Below are 23,421 nucleotides of genomic sequence, written 5' to 3'. Positions count from 1 at the left end.
ACAATCAAACAAATGCTCATTCACCCTGATGATCATATATGGCAGATTTTTCTATCAACCTGCAACATCCATGAAAGTGTTGTTCTAGGGAATGTTGCTGCCAGAAAACTTCTTGAGCTACAGCCCGAAAATTAATCTGCTTATCTTCTTCTATTAATCTATATGCTTCTGCCATTGCAGTCTATAACAAGAGCATCTTGGCCCAATATATGATTTTGGGGATAATTAGACACTTCTTTAAATAAAGCCAATTCTCAAAAAAATAAAAAATAAAAAATAAAATAAAATAAGAAGCTAATAAGGGGGTGTTTGGCAGCATAATTTTAATATATTTCAACACATCTTAAACAATATTACACACATTTTCACACACATTTTCACTCACACGTATATCAAAAACACTGAAACTACCTAATTCAAACTATTCTTCAAAACACCCCCTAAGTAATATAAGATGAAAATAACCAAAAAAATGGAGTACTAATAGATAAGATTTCCAACCTATTTATTAAATTGAATTACAATGTACAAACATTTTAAAAATGTTGTCGCTTAATTTTTAAACCGTGGAACTTAGTTCCTAGGCTCATCATCATAGATTACCTCCTCTGCTTCAGTGGATGCGTGGGACCGCAAAGGGAGATTCTCCATAGATTCAGCATAGTGTACATCCGGGGAAGATTGCATACCAACCATTTCAACATTTGCTAAGCGGGAGTAGAGGTGGCGAGTGGAGGCCATGACAATGGACACCTTTCTCCATAAGAAAGAGGGCTTCCTAATCGGCAGGGGTTTAGTATTCTCTTCAACACCATCTCGTTGGGGTATGTTTAAAATAGAGTGAGATCGATGGGGATGAGAGGAAAGGAGAGGAGAAGGTTGGACAGAATAATCGTCAAAGTCCTCATCTAAAGGTGTGTTTCGAGCAGAGGAAGAAGCCGGCGACATTTCATCTTTCATCTCTCCTCCCCCCATTGAAACATTAGGGGCTAATTCTGCTTCCTTTGATAAATCTCTTATGTTGGCATACTTGGAGTTGGATATTGAAGCGTACACATAAAAGCAAAGGAACACAGAGCTTAGTATTGCTAAAGTCAGAAAATACCTATCCAGATGACTGTCGTTTATGGTGTCCTTGAACCAGCTTCTTACTAGTTGAACACAAGCTATGCTGAAGAAATTTCCGAAACTTAATATACATCCAGTCAACAATTGCCCAGAATTCCACATCGATTCAGTGACGTGCTTAATGAAAAATTCCTGGAGCCCTTCTTCGACAAGTCCCTCCGCTAGTCCCAACAAAATAAATTGTGGAAGTAACCAGAAGATACTCATGGAGATAGGGTCAGATGGGTTGGCAGGATTAAGTCTCTTAATTTCTTTCAATCTGTGGACCTCCACCTGCCAAGCTGCAATGCAACACAATATAGAACAAATCATCCCAACACCAATTCTCACCAGTGTGACATTGGGATTTCTTGCTTTCTCTGACCAAAACAGACGCGGGATTATGAAGCGTAGAAAGGAATTGAGTACAAAGAAAGCAACTAGAGGAGCCCTGTGGTTTTTAGTAATCGTAATTTTCAAGTTGCTCCTTTGTTCAATAAAGAAAGTATTTCCGGTAGCCTGGACCAAACTATAGGCTAAAAAGGTTGTCCACAAAGGTATCAATGTCAAAAAGCACTTCACTTGGGTCACTTGTTCGACTGAGCAAAGATTCTCCTCTTCCTGCCGACTGCTTGAGGTATTTTCTACAGTCACAGTAGCTTTGTCTAACCACCTGCATCAGCATAATTACCCCATGAATTCCCCACATCATATGCATGGATTCTATGGAACACCACATCAGTTTAAAAAACATAATTTTAGTTAAAATTGTAAAATTGTGTTTTGAAAACACATATGAAGTGTGTTTGGCTTCAAATTAAAAAACTAACTTATTTTACTATTCAGCTTATTTTTGCTACTATTCATGAGCTTTACTACACTTTTTGGTACTATTCATAGATCTAACTGTACTATTTCAGTTAAGTTTTATCTTTAACTATAATACTTTTAGCAAAAAGTTTTCAATTCCAACAAAATAAGCGGATTTCAAACAGACCTGTAATGTGTGTAACACGGAAAGAAAGAGACCAACCTGAACCAAAAAACTTTTGGCAAAAAAAGTATTTGACTATTTCTGACTTCGAACAACTTTAGATTTGATGCAGATTTCCAAGATAACCGAGTTGGTGTACAAGGGTAGGGGAGATAACGTTTGGATATAGCTGCCTTGAAGACTTTGAAAATAACATGGGAGTTCCTTCTGTGTCTTTTGGGACAGTAAACTTTGAAGCCGCAGCAAAACAATAAAAGAGATACTCCCATCACCACACCGGAAGCTAAGAGGGTTCCTTCCCATTTTAGATTTGAAAGGAAAAAGACAGCAATGGCAGATCCAGAAATCGAGGCAATACACCACCAAACATTTGTACGACCCTCTATTTGGGCTTCACTTTCGTTGAAATTTTCATTTTCTCCCTCAATCAACTGTTTAGATAGAAATTCTTTTAGGATTGAACCTAGGCCATATTTACCTAGTGCTAGAGCCAACGCTGCAACATAAATAGGTCCATATTGGATACGGTTTCTTCGAGTAGAACGCCATAACAACATCAATCCCTGCAACAAGAAAGGCAAATTGATATTTAGGGATTGTTTGGATAGAACTTATTGCTGAAAACGAAAAATTGAAAACTGAAAATATTGTAGCAAAATAATTTTTAAATGTGTTAATAGTACTGCGGACCCATTTTTAATAAAAAAATTATTTAAAAAGTACATGAACAGTGCGCACACAGTACGTGCACAGTGCGCACTTTGTCCCTGCAGCAGCAAAAACGAAAAAAAAAAAAAAAAAAAAAAGGAGAAAACGCAAGCAATGAAAACGCTGACACAATAAGTTGGATCCAAATGCATTATTAGAGCAACCACATCAATTCGTTTAAAATTTTTCGTCTATTTTACACTAAAAACCTACTTTTTCTATTATACATTACCACATTTCCAAAACACCCACATCAGTTCATTTATTTTACACATCTATTCTAATTAAATAATATTATATATTGTTTTATTATTATTATTATTTATTAATCCTCACTCTCACTGTTTCCTCTCCATTTTTCCTTTTTCAGCTCTCTCAAAGTCTCACCCATTCCTTTCCTTCCTTCACTCTCTCCCTTACAGCTGCCTCACCCAGCCTACCGTCGCTGTCGATCCAACTCGCCGCCTCAGCCCTCCACTGATTCGGTCTCCCTCTTTCCTTCGTCCCTCCCTCTCTCCTCCACCACCGACCCTTCACCTCCCACCCCCAACCGACAACCCTTCGCCTCCCACCCCCAACCGACGACAGCAATGGAAGATCCAGCGGCAACAATGGAAGACCCAACGGCAGCAGATCGGGTGGCAGATCCAACTCCATTGGGCATTTCACGCGAGTTTTCAGTTGAGTATGGTTTGGGTTGGGTTTTCCGATAAGTTTGGACTGTTTTTGGGTTGGGTTTACCGGTGAGTTTTGATTTATTTTGAGTTGGGTTTTCAGTGGGTTTGTCTTGATTTTGAGTTAGATTTTCTAATTGCTTTTTTCGTTGATTTTGGGTTAATTTTCTGTTGATTTTGGGTTAATTCTCTGTGCTGTGGTGTTTGGTGGTGGCGCTGGGTTTGGTGGTTATTCTGGCGCGCTGGATTGTTGTAATAGTTGGGAAAGAGGAGGAGTTTGACAGAGAGAGAAAAAAAAGAATAAAAAAATCGTTTAAACGTGAACAGTAGCTGTGTATATTTACACGGTTACTGTTCATTTTCACAGCCGGGTGTATATTTTGCGTCATTTTACACCCACTGATGTGGGTGTTTTTTTTATCAAATTGTGTAAAAAGAGCTATTTTTTGCATTTTAGAAGACTTTCCATGGACTGATGGGAATGCTCTTAGATTTTTGTGAAACTTCTTAAATTATCGTTAATATATTTTGACACATGAAAAATGTCTATCATCATGGTGCTCCACATTTAAGGTCTGATAGAACAACCTTAGTCACTACATTTTCTCTCTCTCGCTCTCTCTCTCTCTCCTAAGATGCATCAGACATGTAATACATCTCTCATATGAGATTGACACCTTGTTTGTGAGGTTTACCCTTATGTGAGAAATGAGCCTTAGTATCTGTTTGGTTTCAGCGTTTGCATCTACTCGTTTCACGTTGGCGCGTTTCCTTCTTTTTTTGGCAAGACAAATTTCAATTTTACGGCTACTGTTCAGGAACAGTAGCCGTAATATTTGACTTTTCTGCGTGAACAGTGCACCGGTGCACTGTTCACGGGACCCACAAATATCAATTTTTAGCAACTTTTTCATTAAAAATGGGTCCCATGGTACTATTCACACATTTAAAAATTATTTTGCTACAGTGTTTTCAGTTTTCAACAATAAGTTCTATCCAAACGGACCCTTAGAACATTCATATAAGTGAATGTATAAATAGAAAAAGTGCCCAATTTTACAAATTTAACTCCAAAATTCTTTCACAATTAAGCTAAAATTATGCAAAATTACATAGTTGCTAAGCTAGTAACCGTGTAAATATACAAGTTTACTTTAGTTTTCTATTCCAAAATTTTAATGTTTTTTTCTCACCTCTCCACTCTCATCAGATTTTCTCTCTCCCTCTTGTTTACTCTCACATATCCCGCTGCAACCCAACACCATCTATATCCAAACACAAATTTCGTCCACCCACCACTACCAAAACTTGTTACAACAATGGAAATCAACCCAAAATACAACCGAAAATCAAACTTGATCAACCTAAAATAACCCAAAATCAAAATCAAACCCAAACCCAAACCCAGTGAAGAAAGAGAGCTTAGGGTTGAGGGGGGAGAGAAGATAATTAAACCTTTGATGTTAAACGAGAGAGAGAGAGAGAGAGATTTAAGATGACAAATAGCATTAAAATGAATAAATATGAGTATTTAAATAAAATGGAAGGTAGAATAAATAATCTAATGTGAGTGTTTTGTAAAAGTGGTTGTATAAAATAGAAGAAAAAAAAAGGGTTTTTATGCTTAAATAAACAGAAAAATTTAGACAAACTGATGCGATTTTAAAGATATAACTTGAATACGTGTTACCATTCAATATATTGAGAGAGTCTATAGACATAAAAAATTTCACACCTAACTGATGTGTTAGCTTATTAGTAGTAGGTAAGAAAGTGATGTCAAATGTTGGTCCCAGTAAAAGTTAATAAAAATTTGTCAACTCAACTGTTGTAGAAAAATGTTGTAAACTTTTGTGTTTGTCGCATTGTCCAAAGGTGCTACAAGAGCCTGTAACACAAAAATTGAAAGTCCTTATAGTGACCATTATCCTTGTTTGGCTATAATGGTGTGCCATTTTGCGTAGTACTATGCATTATGGTTACATGTTTCTGCATAGCGTTATTTTTCTGCACAATTATTTGTTTCTGCAGAAACTGTTTTGTTTTTCTGCATATTTGTTGCTTCTGCAGTATAGGTCCAGTGATGTTGTAATAGTTGTCCGACTCCTCTGCTTGTTTTATAGGTTTCTATGTATTGTTTTTGAATTCTGCAGAAGTTGTTTTCTGCATAATTCTGCATTATTGTTCTGCTGTTAGCAGAGGGTTAAATACCCTTGTTTGTCTATGTAATGTTCCGATATAATGGTGTGGTCTATGCAGAGATAGTTTGTTTTCCTGCATAATTGTTTTGCTGTTAGCAGAGGGTCAAAGGTTCAGGTTCCCTGTTTTGTTTGCAGGGTTCTTACTTACTCTTTGCATATTTTATCAAATAAATTTTTTATCTTTTATCTCAAAAAAAAAAAAAAAAATTGGAACAGTAAAAGAATCGGGAAAGGGTCCAGTTCCTAGATTTTCCCAGCTCTTGACCGGTTTTGACCAATTTTTTAGCGATTATTCTAGTTTTTACAAGACCGGTTCAATCGATTAGGAGCGCTTCCATATTCCCGGCAAATACACAAACCCATTGTGACCAATGGTAACCCACGCTAACTCATAGAAATCACTCATACCACACAATGACCCAAATTGCAACCTCCATACACAGTCACCACCATTAATCGAGACTTACAGCTCCATCAACACCAGTTTGGGAGTTTCTTTATCAAGAAGTTGAAAGAACACGGTTGAAGGAAAAACATAGTTCGCATAGCTTTTGCAATAATTAAAATGAAGGATTTGAATTTTTTTAATTAAAAGACATGTTGCTTAGTCACTACGGCAAGTGGTGTTGTTACGTATACTTGTGTTGTGAGTTTGTTTTGGGTTGTACTATAAGGCTGCAAGTTGTAGTTTTATTTTGTCCCATCACGCGTTTTGCTTGTGCCTCACTAATACATGTCTCAAGTGTATTGGCCTAGGTGGTGAATGGAGTCTGTTAAGTTTGTTGCTACCATGAAACAGCTAATGAACAATGTTATTTTGCAGTCAAGATTAGTTTAGTTTCTCTGATTTTGGCTAATATAATATATGCATTGTAATCTAGTTTAATCAATGAGAAAAATTAACAAATTCTCATCAATTCTCTCTCATTTCATATGGTATCAGATCACTATTGTTCAATTTCATTTCAAATTTTCAATGACATTTACTTTTTTTTATCTACTTCTTACTACTGATCATCATGTGTTCTGCTTGTGCCTCACTAATACATGTCTCACGTGTATTGGCCAAGGTGGTGAATGGAGTCTGTTAAGTTTGTTGCTACTATGCAACAACTAATGAACAATGTTATTCAGCAGTTAAGATTAGTTTAGTTTCTCTAATTTTGGCTAATATAACAGATGCATTATAATCTAGTTTAATCAATGGGAAACATTAACAAATTCTCGTCAATTCTCTCTCTCATTTCATATGGTGTCAGATCACTATTGATCAGTTTCATTTCAAATTTTCAATGGTATTTACTTTTTTTTCATCTACTTCTTACTAATCATCAGTTACAATCAAGAAATATGATCCCTCATATCCATTCTACATGGTTTAGGTCAATGCAAATGGCATTGACAGACAAGAAAAATATCGGATTTAATTTTAGATGGTTCAATGTCACAATCACCTACTGATCTAGCGCCTTTGTTCAATACAAGGACAAGGTGTCATAGTGTGGTCCTATCATGGATCTTGAATTCATTGTCTAAGCAAGAAGGAGCCAAATTTTTTTCCTTGAGGACCAACTTGTGATATTATTATTAAGTCTTGTCTTTGTGTTGGCTTAATGTCGTGCCAATTTGCATGTGATTCAATTCAACACATTGTATATTATTGGTGTTTTCTTTTTTGTAACCGGGTAGAAGGTTTAGAACTTAAAGTGCTGTTGTTGAGAAGAGAATTTCACTTGAGTGAAATTATGTGTTGCACCCACAAGATGGACACCTGTTTGTTGATTTGAAATTCTACAGGGATCATTCCACTCGTTGTTCCAACCTTTACCCATCATATATATACATCATTTCCCACAAAATTAACCCTAGAATTCCCATCTAGCATTGAGAGAAAACCTACCCATTTGTGAGAGCCAAATGCTTACCCATTCGCTCTTCTCTTTTCCTCTCAACATAGTCAAATCTATTAGAAGAGATCATTTCCATCACAATCTACACTATTCCTAAGTGTTGAAAGTTGATTGGATTGCTAGGAATCATTAGAGCACACCCATATTCATCCAAGAAGACTCGGAATATGAAATTGGAGCTCAATTGTAGATTCTACAACTAGATGAAGAAAGGACTTGAGGGCTCAAAGTATTAGAATAGCACTAAGCTTGGAGGGTTTTGTGTGCATCTTTTAATGCAACTATTCTTTCTAGTGGATCGTTTCAGAGTCAATGCCACGGAGAGGTTTTTTTGACCAATTTTTGAGTTTTTCTCTTTAATAACATATCTGATGATATCATGTAGTATTGTGCTCTTTATTTTGCTGCTATTGAGCTACTTTTATTGATTATCCATGCTTGCTATTGTTGTATTATTAATTGGCTAATCATGTAAACAATTGGGCTAAAAATTGGTAGATTAGCTTAAAATTGGAATTACCCGTAATTACAACTTGGGGTCTAAGTCATTACCATAATTAAAGTTTGGTAATCTCAGTAGGTATCAGATCATGGTACACATGATTTATGGATTTATTTCCTAAGTGTGATCGATGACCCTCAACTTGTCATGGATAAAGCTTTGTGCGATTCTTTGCCTGTATTGTGATGCTATTGAATCTATGTACGATTATTCTCATGCTTGTAATGATGTTTCATATGATTCTCTGGATAATTTTAAAAATTGTTGGTAACAAGCTCTTCAAGAAAAAGTCTAAGAAATTCAAAGAGACATTGAGCAATTTTGTTTGTTAAATCTTTAATTATAATACTTGATGAATCCAGCAAGTTGGTTGAAAAAAAAATTTTAAAAATGCTTAAAATTCCTTGGAAATATTAAAAGGGATTGAATGTATTTAGATGGATTTGGATGCTAAACTTGATGTAACTAAGAAGTCGGTTGATGAACTAAAGTGTAAAAATGACTCTCTTAAGGTACATGTCAAGTGTTTGAAAGAAGGCATAGCTTAATCAAATGCTAAATTGGAAAAAGGTTCTTATGCCAAACTTGATGATAAGCCTGATTTTGTGCCAAGTGTGTCCTCTAACTCCGAAGGCAAATTGGTATACATTTCTCCTCATAAGAGGAATCCTAAAGTGGAGATAAGTGCTAATTTAGCTAGATTTGATAATGGCAAAAGGCTTATGGTGGAAGCTCATAAGTCGCAGCCCGTGTTTAGGTCTCAACCTAGGAAAATGGTTGGATCAAATTTTGTTCCCACTTACCACCATTGTGGTTTTATTAGTCATATTAGACCACATTGTTCTTTTGTTGAGACAAAAACAAAATCATGTTGCTAAATTGATTCCTAGAGGAAGCCCAAGGAAACATGCTAAACGTGGAGTTTCTAGAATTGGTGATATTCCTTCTATCGCATACCAAGGTCAACTTGTGAAGAAAATTTAGTCAATCTTAAGTTCTTTGAACCTTGGTAAGTTTGGTACCAAATCTTTGTCTTTGTGTAGACAATTCCCCACTCCCCATGTTTCTTCACCCCTAAGTAGAAGATTAAAGCTATTTGGGTGAATAAAGACGCTCTAACTTGAGAGGTTTCTACTCCATCCTTGATCTAATTAATCTGATCTTTGTAGGACATATTTTGCATATTAGATTTTTTATTCACATGCAATATACATCCTTTTTTTTTTTGAGTTATTTATCTTGTTTGTTGTTATATGATCAATGCTTTTCATTTGTTTTTGTGTGAGTTTTTAAAAATCTAGAAACACAACAATTAAAAAAAATGAAAAATCTAAAAATTTAACCTAAATATGATTGATCACATATTACTTGTGTTTGGCCTAGTACCTTTGTACTAATGGCATAGTGCATTGTCAAGCTAGTTATGATTATCTAGTTATAATTTGTGAGTAGATTTCGATGTTCTAAGGATGTGTGTGGAAATACTTAATCATAATTTTCATACTTTATTTACTACAAGCTTAGATTGTCTTCTACACATGCTTAAACTGATTTATATGTTTATATTTCACATCTAAAATTATGTATTATTACAGACACCTTATTCTGTAACTTAGATGTAACCTCATATGAAGGGGAAAAGGGTGATTTCATACTTGGAGATATCATATTAATTCTATCCATTTGATCTTCAATTGTCCCTAATCAAAATGATGCTAATGTCTTAAAGATTAAAACAACTGGTCACGGGCCTCAATTGGACCTATGGATTGAAAGTTATCATTAAATCAAATTTCAATGGCTTAGACGCATCTTCGTAAATTGAGTAATCATACTTGATAAATAAACAAATAATTTTATTGGTCCCATGAAAATTGGCACATGTCAAGCATTTAAAAATCTATTGGGAAAAAATTTGTCTGACTTTCACCTAACCCTTGGTCAACTAGAATGGTCAGAATAGCGAAGAATTCACTCCCTTGTTGCTCTAGCCTATACCCATCCTTTATAAACCACATTTCCCACAAATTAAACCCTAACTCTCATTTGAAAGTTGAGAGAAACCAATAAATTGTGAGACCCAAACACTTAACCATTTTTCTCTACTCTTTCCCTCTCACCATATCATAATTCTTGAGAGGAGATTAAATTCTTCACACCCATCATCACCAGAGTGTTACCAGAGTGTTGTGAGCGTTGTTGGCAGCCTTGGGAATCATTGGAACTACCACAAAATCAGCCATAGAGATTTGAAGATGCAATTTGAGCTCAATTGCATTTCCGATTGCTAGAGTAGAGAAATGAGTCGAGGAATTGCCAGCAAAAGCTTAGAGTTCTTGAGTACAAGATCACAATATTGCTTGGAGGGTTGTGTCATGTAATTTGTATTGCAACAATCTATTCTAGTGGATTGTTTAAGTGTTGGTGCCACAAAGAGGTTTTTCCGCTTGGTTCTCACGTTTTCTCTTCGATAACACATTTAGTGTTATCTTGTGGTATTGTGTCTTTAATTTTATGTGGGTTGCTCTTTTAGGAACAGACCCAAGGTTTCGAGTTAAGGGGGCCGAAGTATAAGTAAAAAAATGAATCTTGAAATTTCAAATAAGTATCTATTTAGTATTAACAAACAATCGACAGAGAAAAATACAAAAAAAATTTGTTTCGTAACACATTATAATGTAATCATCTACTAATAAAGACAAAAACAAAAAACTGTATTGTTTCTTAATATATTAGAGCATTTGTATTAGCTCATGCAAAAATTTCTATTTATTTTAGCATAATAACCTACATTTTTATTTTATTTTATATACTCACTATTATTTATTTCTACATTTCATCATAATACTACTTCCTTATCAATTTTTTATTATTATCTCAAATCATCTCTCTCTTCCTTAATCAAAAGTCACTGTCCTCAAGCTAAATAATTTCTAAAACATACATTTGCATAGCAACAATAATTGGGTAAATTTTCTCAATCAATCCAAAATACACCTACATTAGTCTATATATCATTGTACAAAAAAACATTTGTGTTATTGTAATTGTGTAAATTTGCAGAAATACATTTGTGTTACAGTAATTGTGTAAATTTACTCAATTACTATAGCACAAATGTATTTTTGCATAGTGATTCATAGATTGATGTGGGTGTATTTTGGGGTTGATTGAAAAATTTTGGAGTCTTGTGCTATTTTACAACTAATGCAAGTGCTATTATAATAAAATCAATGTAAAATTGTAGGGGAGGGGGCCTAAAATTTTTGAAAGTGGAGGCCCAAATATAAAATGGTGAAACACATACACACTTTTCTTAAGAACTAGATAGTGGGGGTTGAACCCTAGTTCCGTCCTGCTCTTTATATATGCCCTATATGTTTATCCATGCTTATTTTGATGTTCATGCATGCTATAATTGACTAATCACTTAAATTTGATTTGAATTGCTATGCATTTTATATTTTAAAAAAAAGGTTACCTTAAAAGTGATTAAGCTGTAAATTAAAATTTGGGGTCTTAATCAATACCTAGGTTGGGTTAGGTATTTCTCAAAACCATTATGCATTTTTGTTCCTTTCATTTTATGTAACCTACCTTCGAATACTCCAAATTATTTTTTTAATAGTTTTATCAGCCAAAGGCTATTTATTACACAAGAAAAGAATATGGAATTACCGTAGTGTAGGACAAAGCGCTGATGATAATCATTGTGAAACATTTTAAATAGGAATCTGCAATATACGCAACAATAACTGCTGATACGGATGATATGCCCTTCTGAAGATTTACGATTGTTGCAGCTGTTTGCAAATTGATCCTGAAATTCTTCTTATCCCCGAGGATATTGAGGCAATCAATAAACATCTCCACCACTGCCAAGTTGATCATGCTAACGCTCACAATCAGTCCTGAAGTTCATTGAAGAAAACAGTATTTTTTTTATTTTTTATTTTTAAAAAAGAAAAGAAAAGAATACAAATCTATTCTCTGTCAACTCCAACATTAATGAAACTTTTACTTTATTTTCGGAAATTATTACCAAAGATGAATAGCACAGCCTTTGAGAAGAAGATATAATCGTGATACCATTTCCCGACTTTGCCGTAGATCCTTGAGAACCATTCACCACACATTACCATTATGGCTGGGAATCAGAGATTCAGAGTACCTTAGGAATGAATGATAGAGTTAAGGCAAACACGTTTGGTTAGTGAAACTAAACATAAGTGAATAGGATAGCCTTTAATGACTAATGCGAAGAAATGACTTTTTTTTTTTGAAAAATGTTTGGGTCCGTTTAGTATGTTTATTTAAATAACAGTTTTCATTTTTTTTTGAAAATACTTATAGGTGAAAAAATGTATAGAAATACATGTATTGTTATTTAAAAACTGAAAATATGTGTTTAAGTTGATGTACCAAATAGGCCTTTAGAGTTACAAACTATTTACAACATTTTTTTTATGAAGTGCAGATATGATAAGTAGATACTAATAAGTAAAAAAGTGACGTTAGTAGTGTGTCAAGATCAGAACCAGTAAAAATTACTTATATCAATAATTTGTAAAAATATTATAAAATAGTGAATTTAGTGTGATACACACAGGTGATACCATTACCCGGACCTATATTTTTTCGGCAACAATAGGAAAGTGGGAAGCCAGTAAAAAATTTTGATTAGTGAACTAATCATCCGTTGAGCACGTGTTTGGAAAAACAAATTCCTTGTGAAGTATGAACCCAGCTTGTCGCTTTTCACATATCTACAAAAAACCTCATGATGATTGATGAGAAAGGGAAATATCTCACGTAGCACTGTAGCCGTAAAGAACAGCTATATTGTTTGATATGTTCCAAGGAATTTTTTTTTTCTTTTTAATGGGATGGACTACAAACTTTGGTCTGTCTTATGGCATTTCTCCCCCACATATAAACCCCGCTACTTTGGGAAAATAATTTGAGAAAAAGGAAACAAAGCAAGGTGTAGTGGTTGGTCCATTTAAAATCCGACTTAAAACTCAAAATTTTATGCTTGACATGTTTTTCACTTTCAAGTCTTTTTTACAAAATACTTGTTACTTAATTGGTATTTTCCACTCACAAAATGTTTAGACATATAAGGGGAGGTATTTCTTTGAGTAGTGAAATTAGCATCATATTATTGTATATGTTTCTAACTAGGATCTGCAGCCTTACCGGTGGTTAGGCAACTTAGGCAATTGCCTAAGCTTGGGACAATTAAAAATGTTAAAAATTTACTGGATAGGATATCAAGTTTACTGACTTGTAAGTATTTCGGCTAGTATTGGTGTTTTTTAAAAATTAAAAAATATATGTTAAAAAATATGTTATTTAAGTAATACATTTGGCTAATGTACCTGGTCTGATATTTAGACTTATAAAAATATGTGATTTTAAATTATATATTGATAAACACTGTTAAATATGCTAAAATGAATGTGAAAACGGAAACATAAAATAGAGCAATACAAGAACAAACAAAGGTTACATGGTTTAACTTTACGACCCACGTTAACAAATGAAACCTTTAAAAACTACATCTTTGATATATGAGTGTAGCACAAATTATGTGTTACAATGAACCCAACATGAGTATATATAGTAGACTAAACTCAAAACTAACCATATAGTAACAATAGTTAATAGATTTGTTATACAAGCATAGGATTTGGCTTGCACACAAAGTAGGTTAGGCTTAGGCCTATACTATTGGACTAATATATCTCTAACACCTCCCTTCAAACTCAAAATGAAAGTTTCATGGAGACTTGTATTTGGATAAGCGTGAGAAGATCCCATGAAGAGATGTCTCAAAGAATGCCTTGAAGAAACCACAAAGATGGCCATGAAGATGCCTTGAATAAGCCATGAAGGAAGTCTGAATAAGGCATGAAAATGCCTTGAGAATGATCGTGTAAAAGACTGGATGGATTGGGTGTTATAAAGGAAGAACCACGCAAAAGGAAGAGGATGTTTGAAGAATGTCGGAAGAATGCAACAAAGGCCTGAGAAGGGATGCATCATGACCAAGAAAGGCTACTATGGCTGTAAACTGGCCACACTGATGGCAAAGAAAACGTTGTGATGAAGCATGCATGGATTACAAGTTTTGTGCATATAAGGGACCCAAAAAGAATGAAAAATGGACAAATTAAGCAATATAGGAGCTTCAAATGAAGAAATGGACCCCAAAATCAATTTTTTCACGAACAACTAAGCAAGATAAGCACTACTAAAATCTTTGGTTGTTAAGGTTAAAGCTATTGTAGATAATATTTCTTTTATTTGTAAATATATTTTTAATTATAGATGACCACTAGAGAATATGAATTTGGGAAACAAGAGAGAGAGATCTCAAAATTAATTGAATCTAAAAAATAATTTCTTGATAATTTTTTTACTAACAATAAATAAAATATAAAAAAAAATTAAGTGAAAACCTAACAAATGAATAATAAATAAACTCATAAAAAAGAGTTAGATGTAATTACAATGAAAAGGTAACTATGAAAATATTCATGCTGATGTTAAAACATGTCATATTATAATTCTACATGAAGAAGATCAAAAAAATTTAGAGGAAAATCTGAAAATGAAAACATTGACGACAACATATCTAATTATATTCTTACAATTATTTATAATTCTGGTAAATGTGAAATTATTGAAACTAATTTAACTATTTAAGAGATTAGAATAAAATTTGAATATAAAAACTTAATTATTAATTTTGTATATCAAAAAGTAAAAAATAATGAATTTTACTTAAATATAACATAGAAAACTAAATATGGAGTAAATAGTATTTAACTAGAATTTTAATATAAAAAATGCTTAATTTAAAACTTACTCTAAGTAAAGTCTAACTATTTCAGTAATTTTTTTTTTTTTTTGAGAAAGCATTTCAGTATTTTGTAACAACAATAATGAATATGAGTATATATTTATTTTAAAATACACCACCAAAAACTAGTAACTATAATGGCAACTATAAATACTTAAATAGTGACGAGACTAGATTGCAGATTGGCGAGGTATAGAGAACCCAGACATGGAAGGCTATATAGTAACTTTTTTTTTGTCCCGGCTAGCTACATAGTAAAGTTGAAGCCACCAAAGGGTGTGGTCTAGTGGTCTTGGGTAATGAGCAAAATGCGCTAAGTGTGTGGTTTAAGGTTCGAGTTCAAATATGAACTCACTTAGGTTACCTTCCTCAGCAGCTCAACATTCATTATGTCTCTCATGGGACTAAGAAGCTATAATTCACTGCAGCCCAATACCCAGATCTATGACTAAAAGTCTAAAACGAAATCAAAACCCAGAAGAATCTTTAAAAAAAAAAAAAAACAAAGAAATCAAAATCCAAACCAAAAACCCATATCTATGACTATAAGACTAAAATGAAATATAGAGAGAAGATTAAATCAACACCAACACCGCCACTCCCTCCCCACCACCAACACATCCATCACAACATCAGTACATTTTTTTTAAAAATAAACTTTTTTAACTAACCCACCATCAAACTGCACAGATCAGAGTCTCAAAAGGATACTTCAAGTAGATCAAAGGAGGCTTGTGGAGTTTGAGACACGGTGAGTGCAACGTAAACTTTGAGTCAGCGAGGCGCAATAGGGCCAACTGGATGACGTCGGTAAGGAGGCTAGGATTTGGGGTAGCCACAAGGCTCACCTTAGTGACGGCGATAGCAAGGATGCTAGGGTTAGGGATTTGAGAGACATATCAGAGAAAGGGAGAGTGAGAGATTAGAGAAAGTGAAAGAAGATTCTGGAACCAGTGAGTGAGAACCTATGTTTTTTTCCATTTAAAAATTATGGGTCGGACGGGTCGGTTTACACGGGTTAGAAGCCAAGGGACTCAAAACCGACTCGTAAAACTGAATTTTAAAATCAATTGACCCGAATCCGACCCATATGAACAATTGGATTCGCCCGTTGGCCTTCGGGCTGAGCGGGTGGGTCAAGCCATACGGGTTGATGGACAGCCCTACTGAGTCTCTACAGTCTACACTTAACCGAAAATATGAGAGAGAGAGAGAGAGAGGTAGAGTTCTCTCTTTAATAGAGTTAAAGTAATTTTTTAAAAAAATTAATACCATTTTTTGAAAAAAGTTTTATTTGGAATTGAAAATTTTTTACAATTTTTTCAATTTCTCATAAAAATATTTCTCAAAATAGATGGCTTAATGTATTCTCTTAGGACATAAATTAATAGGACCCTTTGAAAAAATAGTTGTGACTAATACATCACATCACCCATGTGCCGTGCATTACATTTGACAGTGTTAAATTTTGTCTGTATTCTCCTTTTTTCCTTTTTTTTTTGAGTTGATTGTATACGAGTCTTTTGGGTAAATATTGCTAAAAATGAAGTTTTTTGTAGTTATAGTCATCGTTCCAAGTTATTTGGGAAAATGAAGAGAGAGAGTGAATTTCAGCAACACCGTTGCCAAAATTCTAAGAAAAGTATGAGAGAGAAAAGGAAAAATGAGGAGAGAGAAATTTTGGAATTTCAGCAATACTGTTACCGAAATTCCTTCTGCCCAGCCCCTGCCCGAGTTAGTGAGTGCCCAATGCCCGTGCGTGAGTGCCCAAAAAAAAAAAAAATTGTTTTGTGGCAATCCCATTGCCAAAAATGGAGGGAAAAGGTTAAAAAAAAAAATGAATTATGGCAATGGGATTGCCGAAATAGGGGGGAAAGAAAAAAAAAAAAATTGTAACAATGGTATTGCCGAAACAGAGGGAAAAGAAAAAAAAAATTTGTGGCAATGTATTGTCGAATAGGAAAAAAAAAATTGTGGCAATAGTATTGCCGAAATAGGGAAAAAAAATAATTGTGGCAATGTTATTGCCGAAATAGGAAAAAAAAAAAAAAAAAAAGAATTATGGCAATGGTATTGCCGAAATAGGGGGGGAAAGAAAAAAAAAATTTGTGGCAATGTATTGCCGAAAGAGGGGGGGAAAAAAAAAGAATTATGGCAATGGTATTGCCGAAATAGGGGGGAAAGAAAAAAAAAAAAAAAAAAAAAAAAAGAATTGTGGGTATTGTGGCAATGCCATTGCCGAAAATGTGAAAAAAAAAATTTTAAAAGGAAAATCAATTGTGGCAATGGCATTGCCGAAATAGAGAGATTCCTTTCTGCCTGAAACAAATTCAAGTACCATTTGATTCTTATTCAAAGTACATAGATTCTAAAACGTGAAAGTTATAGAAAAAAAATGATTGATGTGACAAATGAGATTTTTGCAACACATAAATTCTTTGCTGAGATTCTTTGTTAAGAATCAAACAGTACTTGAATAAAAATCTCTGCAAAAAAAATGATTGATGTGACAAAGAGAATCTATTTCAGTTTGCCTCCCGTGACAAATGATTTTTTTTGTCTTTTATTTCACATCTTTGTAATAAAAGGCAAGCCCTTCTTGAAGTTTTCTCACAAAATACTTTTACTTTTCATCTCTCCAATTGTTCAGTTTTTCTTCAGTTTTGCTTCAGCGTACACAACTAAAAATTGTAAGTTTTGGGTTAATGTAAGTTTTTTTGCTTTTTGCTTCAGTGATTATGATTGTTGTTGTTGTTGTTTTTATTCAAATTTTAGATTAATGATTTTTTTATGGTTAGGACTACAAACATTTTTAGTATTGTTGTTATTTTGTGTTTATTTATTATTATCTAATTGCGTTTTTCTTTTTCTTTTTTGCAAGTATCACTCTATAATTCACACTCTTTCAGTTGGTATCACAATTATCGTAAGCATCTCAACTCTCTATCTAATTAAATTTACGTAAATGTTTTGTTAATTTTGAAATTATTTAATATTATTTATTGTTATTATTAGTATATGACCACAAAAATTGTAATAAATTGTATTATTGTGATCTTTTTATAATCAATTTTATTTTATTATTATCAGTTATTACATCATTACTTGGAAAAAAATATATTGCATAATATGTTTGTTGATTTATAATAAAGATATGTATTTGTATTATTATTATTATTTTTTAGTACAATAAATCATACATTTGTGTTTCTTTTTCTTTAAAGTTTATTTGGCATAAAAATTAATTATATGCTTTATATATGGTTATATTAATGTTATTATATTTTATTGTTGTTCTTTTGTTCTTAGAAGATATTTATGATTATCTGATTATGTTTTTTTTTTTTTCTTTCTTTCTTTTCTTGCAAGTATCACTCTATAATTCTTACATTCCTTCACTTCGTATCATAATTGTAGTAAGCTTTGCAGCCCCTAATTTAATTGGAAATTATTTGCTTAGTTTGTAATTTTTTATATAAATGATTTGTAAAAAATGTACCTTATATTGTAATTTTTTAATCTCAGTATTTATATATTAAAGATACTGTGAAAACGCATCTTCAGATATGGTTTAACTCATTGTAGCATTTAATGTAAGATATATTTGAAATGGAGTCTGGGTCATTCGATCATTAATTCTCTGCTAACCCAACAACAATATCACATCTCTAATGATGTAATGGAAGACAGTGTACGTTGCGAGATCCAAATTTATTAATATCCTAATAATATCTACAATTATTCAATTTACATGAAAATAATTTCAACATTAGCAATATAACATTGTACATTTTTAAAAAAAAAATCAAGTTTCCACGTTACGAGTGCGACCCCAACGGTTTGCACCCCCTCGGCAGTTAGGCGAGCGTATCACCCCATATTTGCATCAATGTAGACTATACCGTGTTACCCGCCTACCACATATAGATATTATAATATTTTCACAATAAATTTTAAGTGGTAGGTTATTATTAGCTAATATTGGTAAGAAAAAAATATTTTTTTAAGAAAGAGAAAAAATAAATTTTAATAGTACATTCAAATTAAAATCAGTATCAATTTTTATCACAATATTTTCACAATAAATCTTAAATGATAAGTTATTATTAGCTAATATTGGTGAGAAAAAAATAATTTTTTTAGAAAGAGAAAAAAATAATTGTAATAGTACGTTTAAATTAAAATCACTATCAATTATCATAATATTTTCACAATACTTTCACAATAAATCTTAAGTAGTAGGTAATTATTAACTAATATTGGTGAGAAAAAAATAATTTCACAATATTGATTCTCAACCATAAATAACAAGAGAATCCTAGCATGGCAGCAAAATTAACATTGATATTTCTAGCATAATAATATCAAATATTAATTAACATTAATATTCCTTTCAAAAAAAAATATCAAACATTAGTGAACTCAAAACAACCCTTAAAACAAAATCAAACAGCAAAGCAAAAAATCAAACATTAGTGAACTCAAAACAAGTATAAATAGTATGAGAAAATACCCGAGAACTCTTTAAGCATTTGAGATTTAGTCTTTACTGGGTTGAAGCTGAATCCCTCAAATTTATCTCTGAAATTACAAGGAAATAACCCAAAAAAAAACTTTGAATCAACAAAAAATATTCAGTGACTTCAAAATAAAACTAAAAAAATTAGGAGTTAGAGTTACCAAAGACAGAACTACGTTACGTGGCTGGGAGCAAAAAAGAAGAGAAAAATGGTTAAGTAGGTGCCTGAGATTGAGAGGTAAACTGGTTTGGAAGAAAAACGAAGGTTGCTTAAAGATACAGTAGGAGACAACTCAGTCTCAGACAAGCGTGTGTGGCTGAGATCAAAAAAGGCAAAAACAAAATTTATTACAAACTGACACAGTGACTCAAACGGTAACCATCAACCAACTACCTCCTTTTTTCTTTTTCTTTTTTTTTTGGGAAATCTCAAGTGGCAAGACCAAAGACTTAAGAGACAAGACCTGAGATGTGAGAGTGTGAGACTCCTCCAATTTCAACAGTTCTCTTGACACACGTTAACCAATATATAAATATAAATATATATTTATATATATATATATATATATATAGAGAGAGAGAGAGAATTGTGTTAACAGGCACCGTAAATTGCCGTTAACAACACATTTTTGATAATTTTTTAAGTAATTTTTTTAACTTTTGACAGTTTTTCAGTTTTTGGCAATTTCTTTAATCTCTTTTGGAAATTTTTTTAATCTCTTTTGACAATCTTTTTAACAACTTTTTTTCTCTTTTTAACTAAGGTTCCGTTTGGATAGAACTTATTGCTGAAAACTGAAAACAGAAAACACTGTAGCAAAATAATTTTTAAATGTGTAAATAGTACTGCGGGACCCATTTTTAATAAAAAATTGTTAAAAACGTACATAAACAGTGCGCGTACAGTGCGCGCACAGTATACGCACTGCACGCACAGTGCGCGTTGTCCCCCAGCAGAAAAAAAAAAAAAAAAAAAATCAAAACGCAAAACGTGAAAACGTGTATCCAAACTCCACCTAAAACACCAAAAAAAAAAAACCTTAACTGTATATAGTTTAATAATTTTATTTTACTTTTCCACCAGACATCAGTAACTTTATGGGAAAAAGAGCAAAAAGCCTCTGACAAATTATATTTTTCAAAAAAGACTAAACTAACCTTCACTCATTTCTCCTCCTCCTCCTCCTCCTTCTTGAAAGTTGAAACCCAAGTTTACACAGCTCAAACAAGTTAACCGAAAACAACACCCTACCACCAAACAACCTCTTACAAAAATTCTCATTAAAAAAAATCCTTTGACAAAAATTAGAACTCAATACTCATACAAATTTCAGATGTTACTGGAACAAAACCAGAACATATAATCAATAAAAAAAATTATGACTTAAATATTTTTTAAAAAGAAACCAATATGGGTTTGTGAATCTCACAAATCTCGGTGCCGGAACTGTTTAAAGCTGAACAACTATTTGTTGCTGACTACAAGAGGGGCCTTGAAATGGGTGCGTCGGCCAGGCGTGGTTCATGACTGGAGGAAGCCATCTCCATTTCGTGCGTGAGTTCTCTTTGATTTCAGTGGTCTCCGTCTGTTGAGGGAATGAAAGAAAGAAAGAAGAAAAAAAACAGAGAAAGAGATGGCACCTGAGAAAAAATGAAGAAAGAAAGATGTACCAGTCGAAAGGAGGACAAGATTTCTTAAACTTGTTGTCCTCTTGTGGATACGTGGTAAACAAAGAGCCACACAACTTTCTTTTCTTTTTTTTTTCTTTTTCTTTTTTTTTTCCGTAAAGGCCTACCTACTCTCTTTTTTTTCTTTTTCTTTTTTTCTGTAAAGGCGCCCAAAAAATATGCTCCAACCTACTCTCTTCATCAGTTGTACATGCATATTGAAATTTAGAATTCTTTTCCTTAGCAACTTTGCACAATTGTAAGAGACCCATAGCATCATTCATTGCATGCATCCTTCTCATTTTCACATAAAGGTTATGGATATCTCTTTTAAAAAATGGAAGATCTCCATGCTTCACACCTTTCTCAAGCTCCATAACACATATTATTTACCTAACCGAAAGTCTACCCTTTTTCAATAAGAGAATGCGATCTTTATCTTCATTAGTGATAACTCAATTGGCCGGAAGAAATCTCACTTCCGAATGAGACAACAATTCATGATTGTAATCTATAACAAACTTAGTGACATGCCATTCTTGTGGAAAAATGTCAAATGACTTTCGCAATGTGATTCTTAGATGAGCTTTGCATCCACATCTTGTAAATATCCTATTTCGTTGCTCCTTAGATGAATCTAATCTTTTTAATTGTTGTCTACCTTCTCGGTAACAAAAGAAATCACGTCTTACATTTTCTCCATTTTTTGTGACAAAACGACCTTTTCGAATTGTAAAACTATATCGATTTGCATAATTTTTATAGAAAATAAAAGCCTCTTCTTCACTAAGAAAACATTGTCCAACAAAAGGTTCAAACGCATTTTCTATTGAAATAATATCTTCATTTTCTTCAATAACTCCTATTTCTTTTATTGGATATTCATTCCAAACCACTAATTCCTCACCACAAATGTCATTATTTTCTCCATCATTTGGAAGCTCATTTAAGTCAAAACAATTCCTTGAAACACTTTGATAAATCTCACTTGCAATTACAATATCATTCATTTGTTCTATGTTGTAACAAGGATAAAAAAAAAAAAAAAATCAACATCATATTCAATTATAAATGAAATATAAACTATAAATAAAAAAAAATAGAATAAAATAGTATACCTTCTTGAGGTAATTCATTTAAATCAAAACAACTCATTGGAACTAATTGATGAATCTCACTTTCAACAAAATTCTCATCCATTGATTCTACAATAATTTAACAAACATGATAAATAAATATTAACATCATATTTCAATATATTTGAAAAATAAATTAAGAACAAAAGAAATATATGTACCTTATTTATAATTTCTTGAACACTATATTCTTGTAGACATGCTTTGATCATTCATTGAACTCTTCTTAACAAAATTCTCATCCATTGATTCTACAATAATTTAACAAAAATGATAAATAAATATTAATATCATATTTCAATATATTTGAAAAATAAATTAAGAACAAAAGAAATATATGTACCTTATTCTTATAGACATTCCTTGATCATTTATTGAACTCTTCTTTCTCTCTTGTCTTTTTGTTTAACATTGAACTTTTCTTTTAGTTTTTTCTTATGATATTGGTAAAGTGGAGAAGAAGAAAAAATAAATATTAGTAAAGTAAGGATTGGTGAGAGATAAAATAAAAAAGGGAGGGAAATAAGAAATGGAGGCAAAAAGATCATTTTTGTCATTTTGTTTTGTTAGATCCGGATTGTTAAAAAATTAGAGGCCAATATTGCCATTTTGCTTTGTTTAGAGCACTTGCAGCAGTGAAGCTAAATAGCTATATAGCTATTTTAGCTCCACCAAAATACCAAAAAGAAGCATGCAGCAGTGGAGCTAAATTTATATTTTTTTAGCTCATTGCTACAGTGCACATCTATAGATAGATGTGCACTATTCATGAGAGCTAAAAAAAATTAATTTTTTATTTTGTGTTCACATTACCTTTTTATTGTGGTGTTTTTATTGTAGTGAGATGTATTATTTTATTGTGGTAAATATATTATTTTATTGTAATGTTTATATTATTTTATTGTGTTGAAAGCTAAAATAGATCCACTGCTGCAGCATGTGTGTAAATAAAATAGATAAAGTAATTTTTAGTGGAGCTAAATTGCTAAATTTTTAGCTCTATTACTGTAGATGCTCTTAAGTCTTGCTTGTGTGAAAAATTGGATTACAAATTGGCTTGTCATTGTGATTGTCTTGTTCATCAGCATATTTCAAGTTCCCATGCATTTGTTGTTGCGCAAAAGGCCCCTGTCA

The 23,421-nt window shown here is 32.7% G+C and overlaps 1 protein-coding gene across 7 annotated transcripts; it reads right to left on the bottom strand.

Annotated features, from left to right (window-relative positions):
• Window positions 1-308: 308 nt before the first annotated feature.
• Window positions 309-21,141, bottom strand: LOC142613734 (protein NRT1/ PTR FAMILY 5.4-like). Of its 7 annotated transcripts, none has more exons than XM_075786208.1 (6): window positions 20,914-21,141; window positions 19,478-19,545; window positions 12,139-12,267; window positions 11,775-12,007; window positions 2,141-2,664; window positions 309-1,780 (listed from the first exon to the last, which is right to left on the bottom strand). In XM_075786208.1, the coding sequence occupies exons 3-6, from the start codon at window positions 12,236-12,238 to the stop codon at window positions 574-576; spliced, it is 2,064 nt and encodes a 687-aa protein (XP_075642323.1). In that variant the 5' UTR covers window positions 12,239-12,267; window positions 19,478-19,545; window positions 20,914-21,141; the 3' UTR covers window positions 309-573. The 7 variants fall into 7 exon arrangements, with proteins under 7 accessions (XP_075642323.1, XP_075642321.1, XP_075642324.1 ...); XM_075786206.1 differs by having other exon boundaries at window positions 12,139-12,243; XM_075786209.1 differs by lacking the exon at window positions 20,914-21,141 and adding an exon at window positions 20,642-20,659.
• Window positions 21,142-23,421: the final 2,280 nt, after the last annotated feature.

Source organism: Castanea sativa, chromosome 10 (genome assembly GCF_040712315.1).
Source record: "Castanea sativa cultivar Marrone di Chiusa Pesio chromosome 10, ASM4071231v1".
Lineage (NCBI taxonomy): Eukaryota > Viridiplantae > Streptophyta > Magnoliopsida > Fagales > Fagaceae > Castanea > Castanea sativa.
The sequence above is the reverse complement of the archived record's forward strand: the minus strand, read 5'-3'. Positions and strand labels throughout refer to the sequence as shown.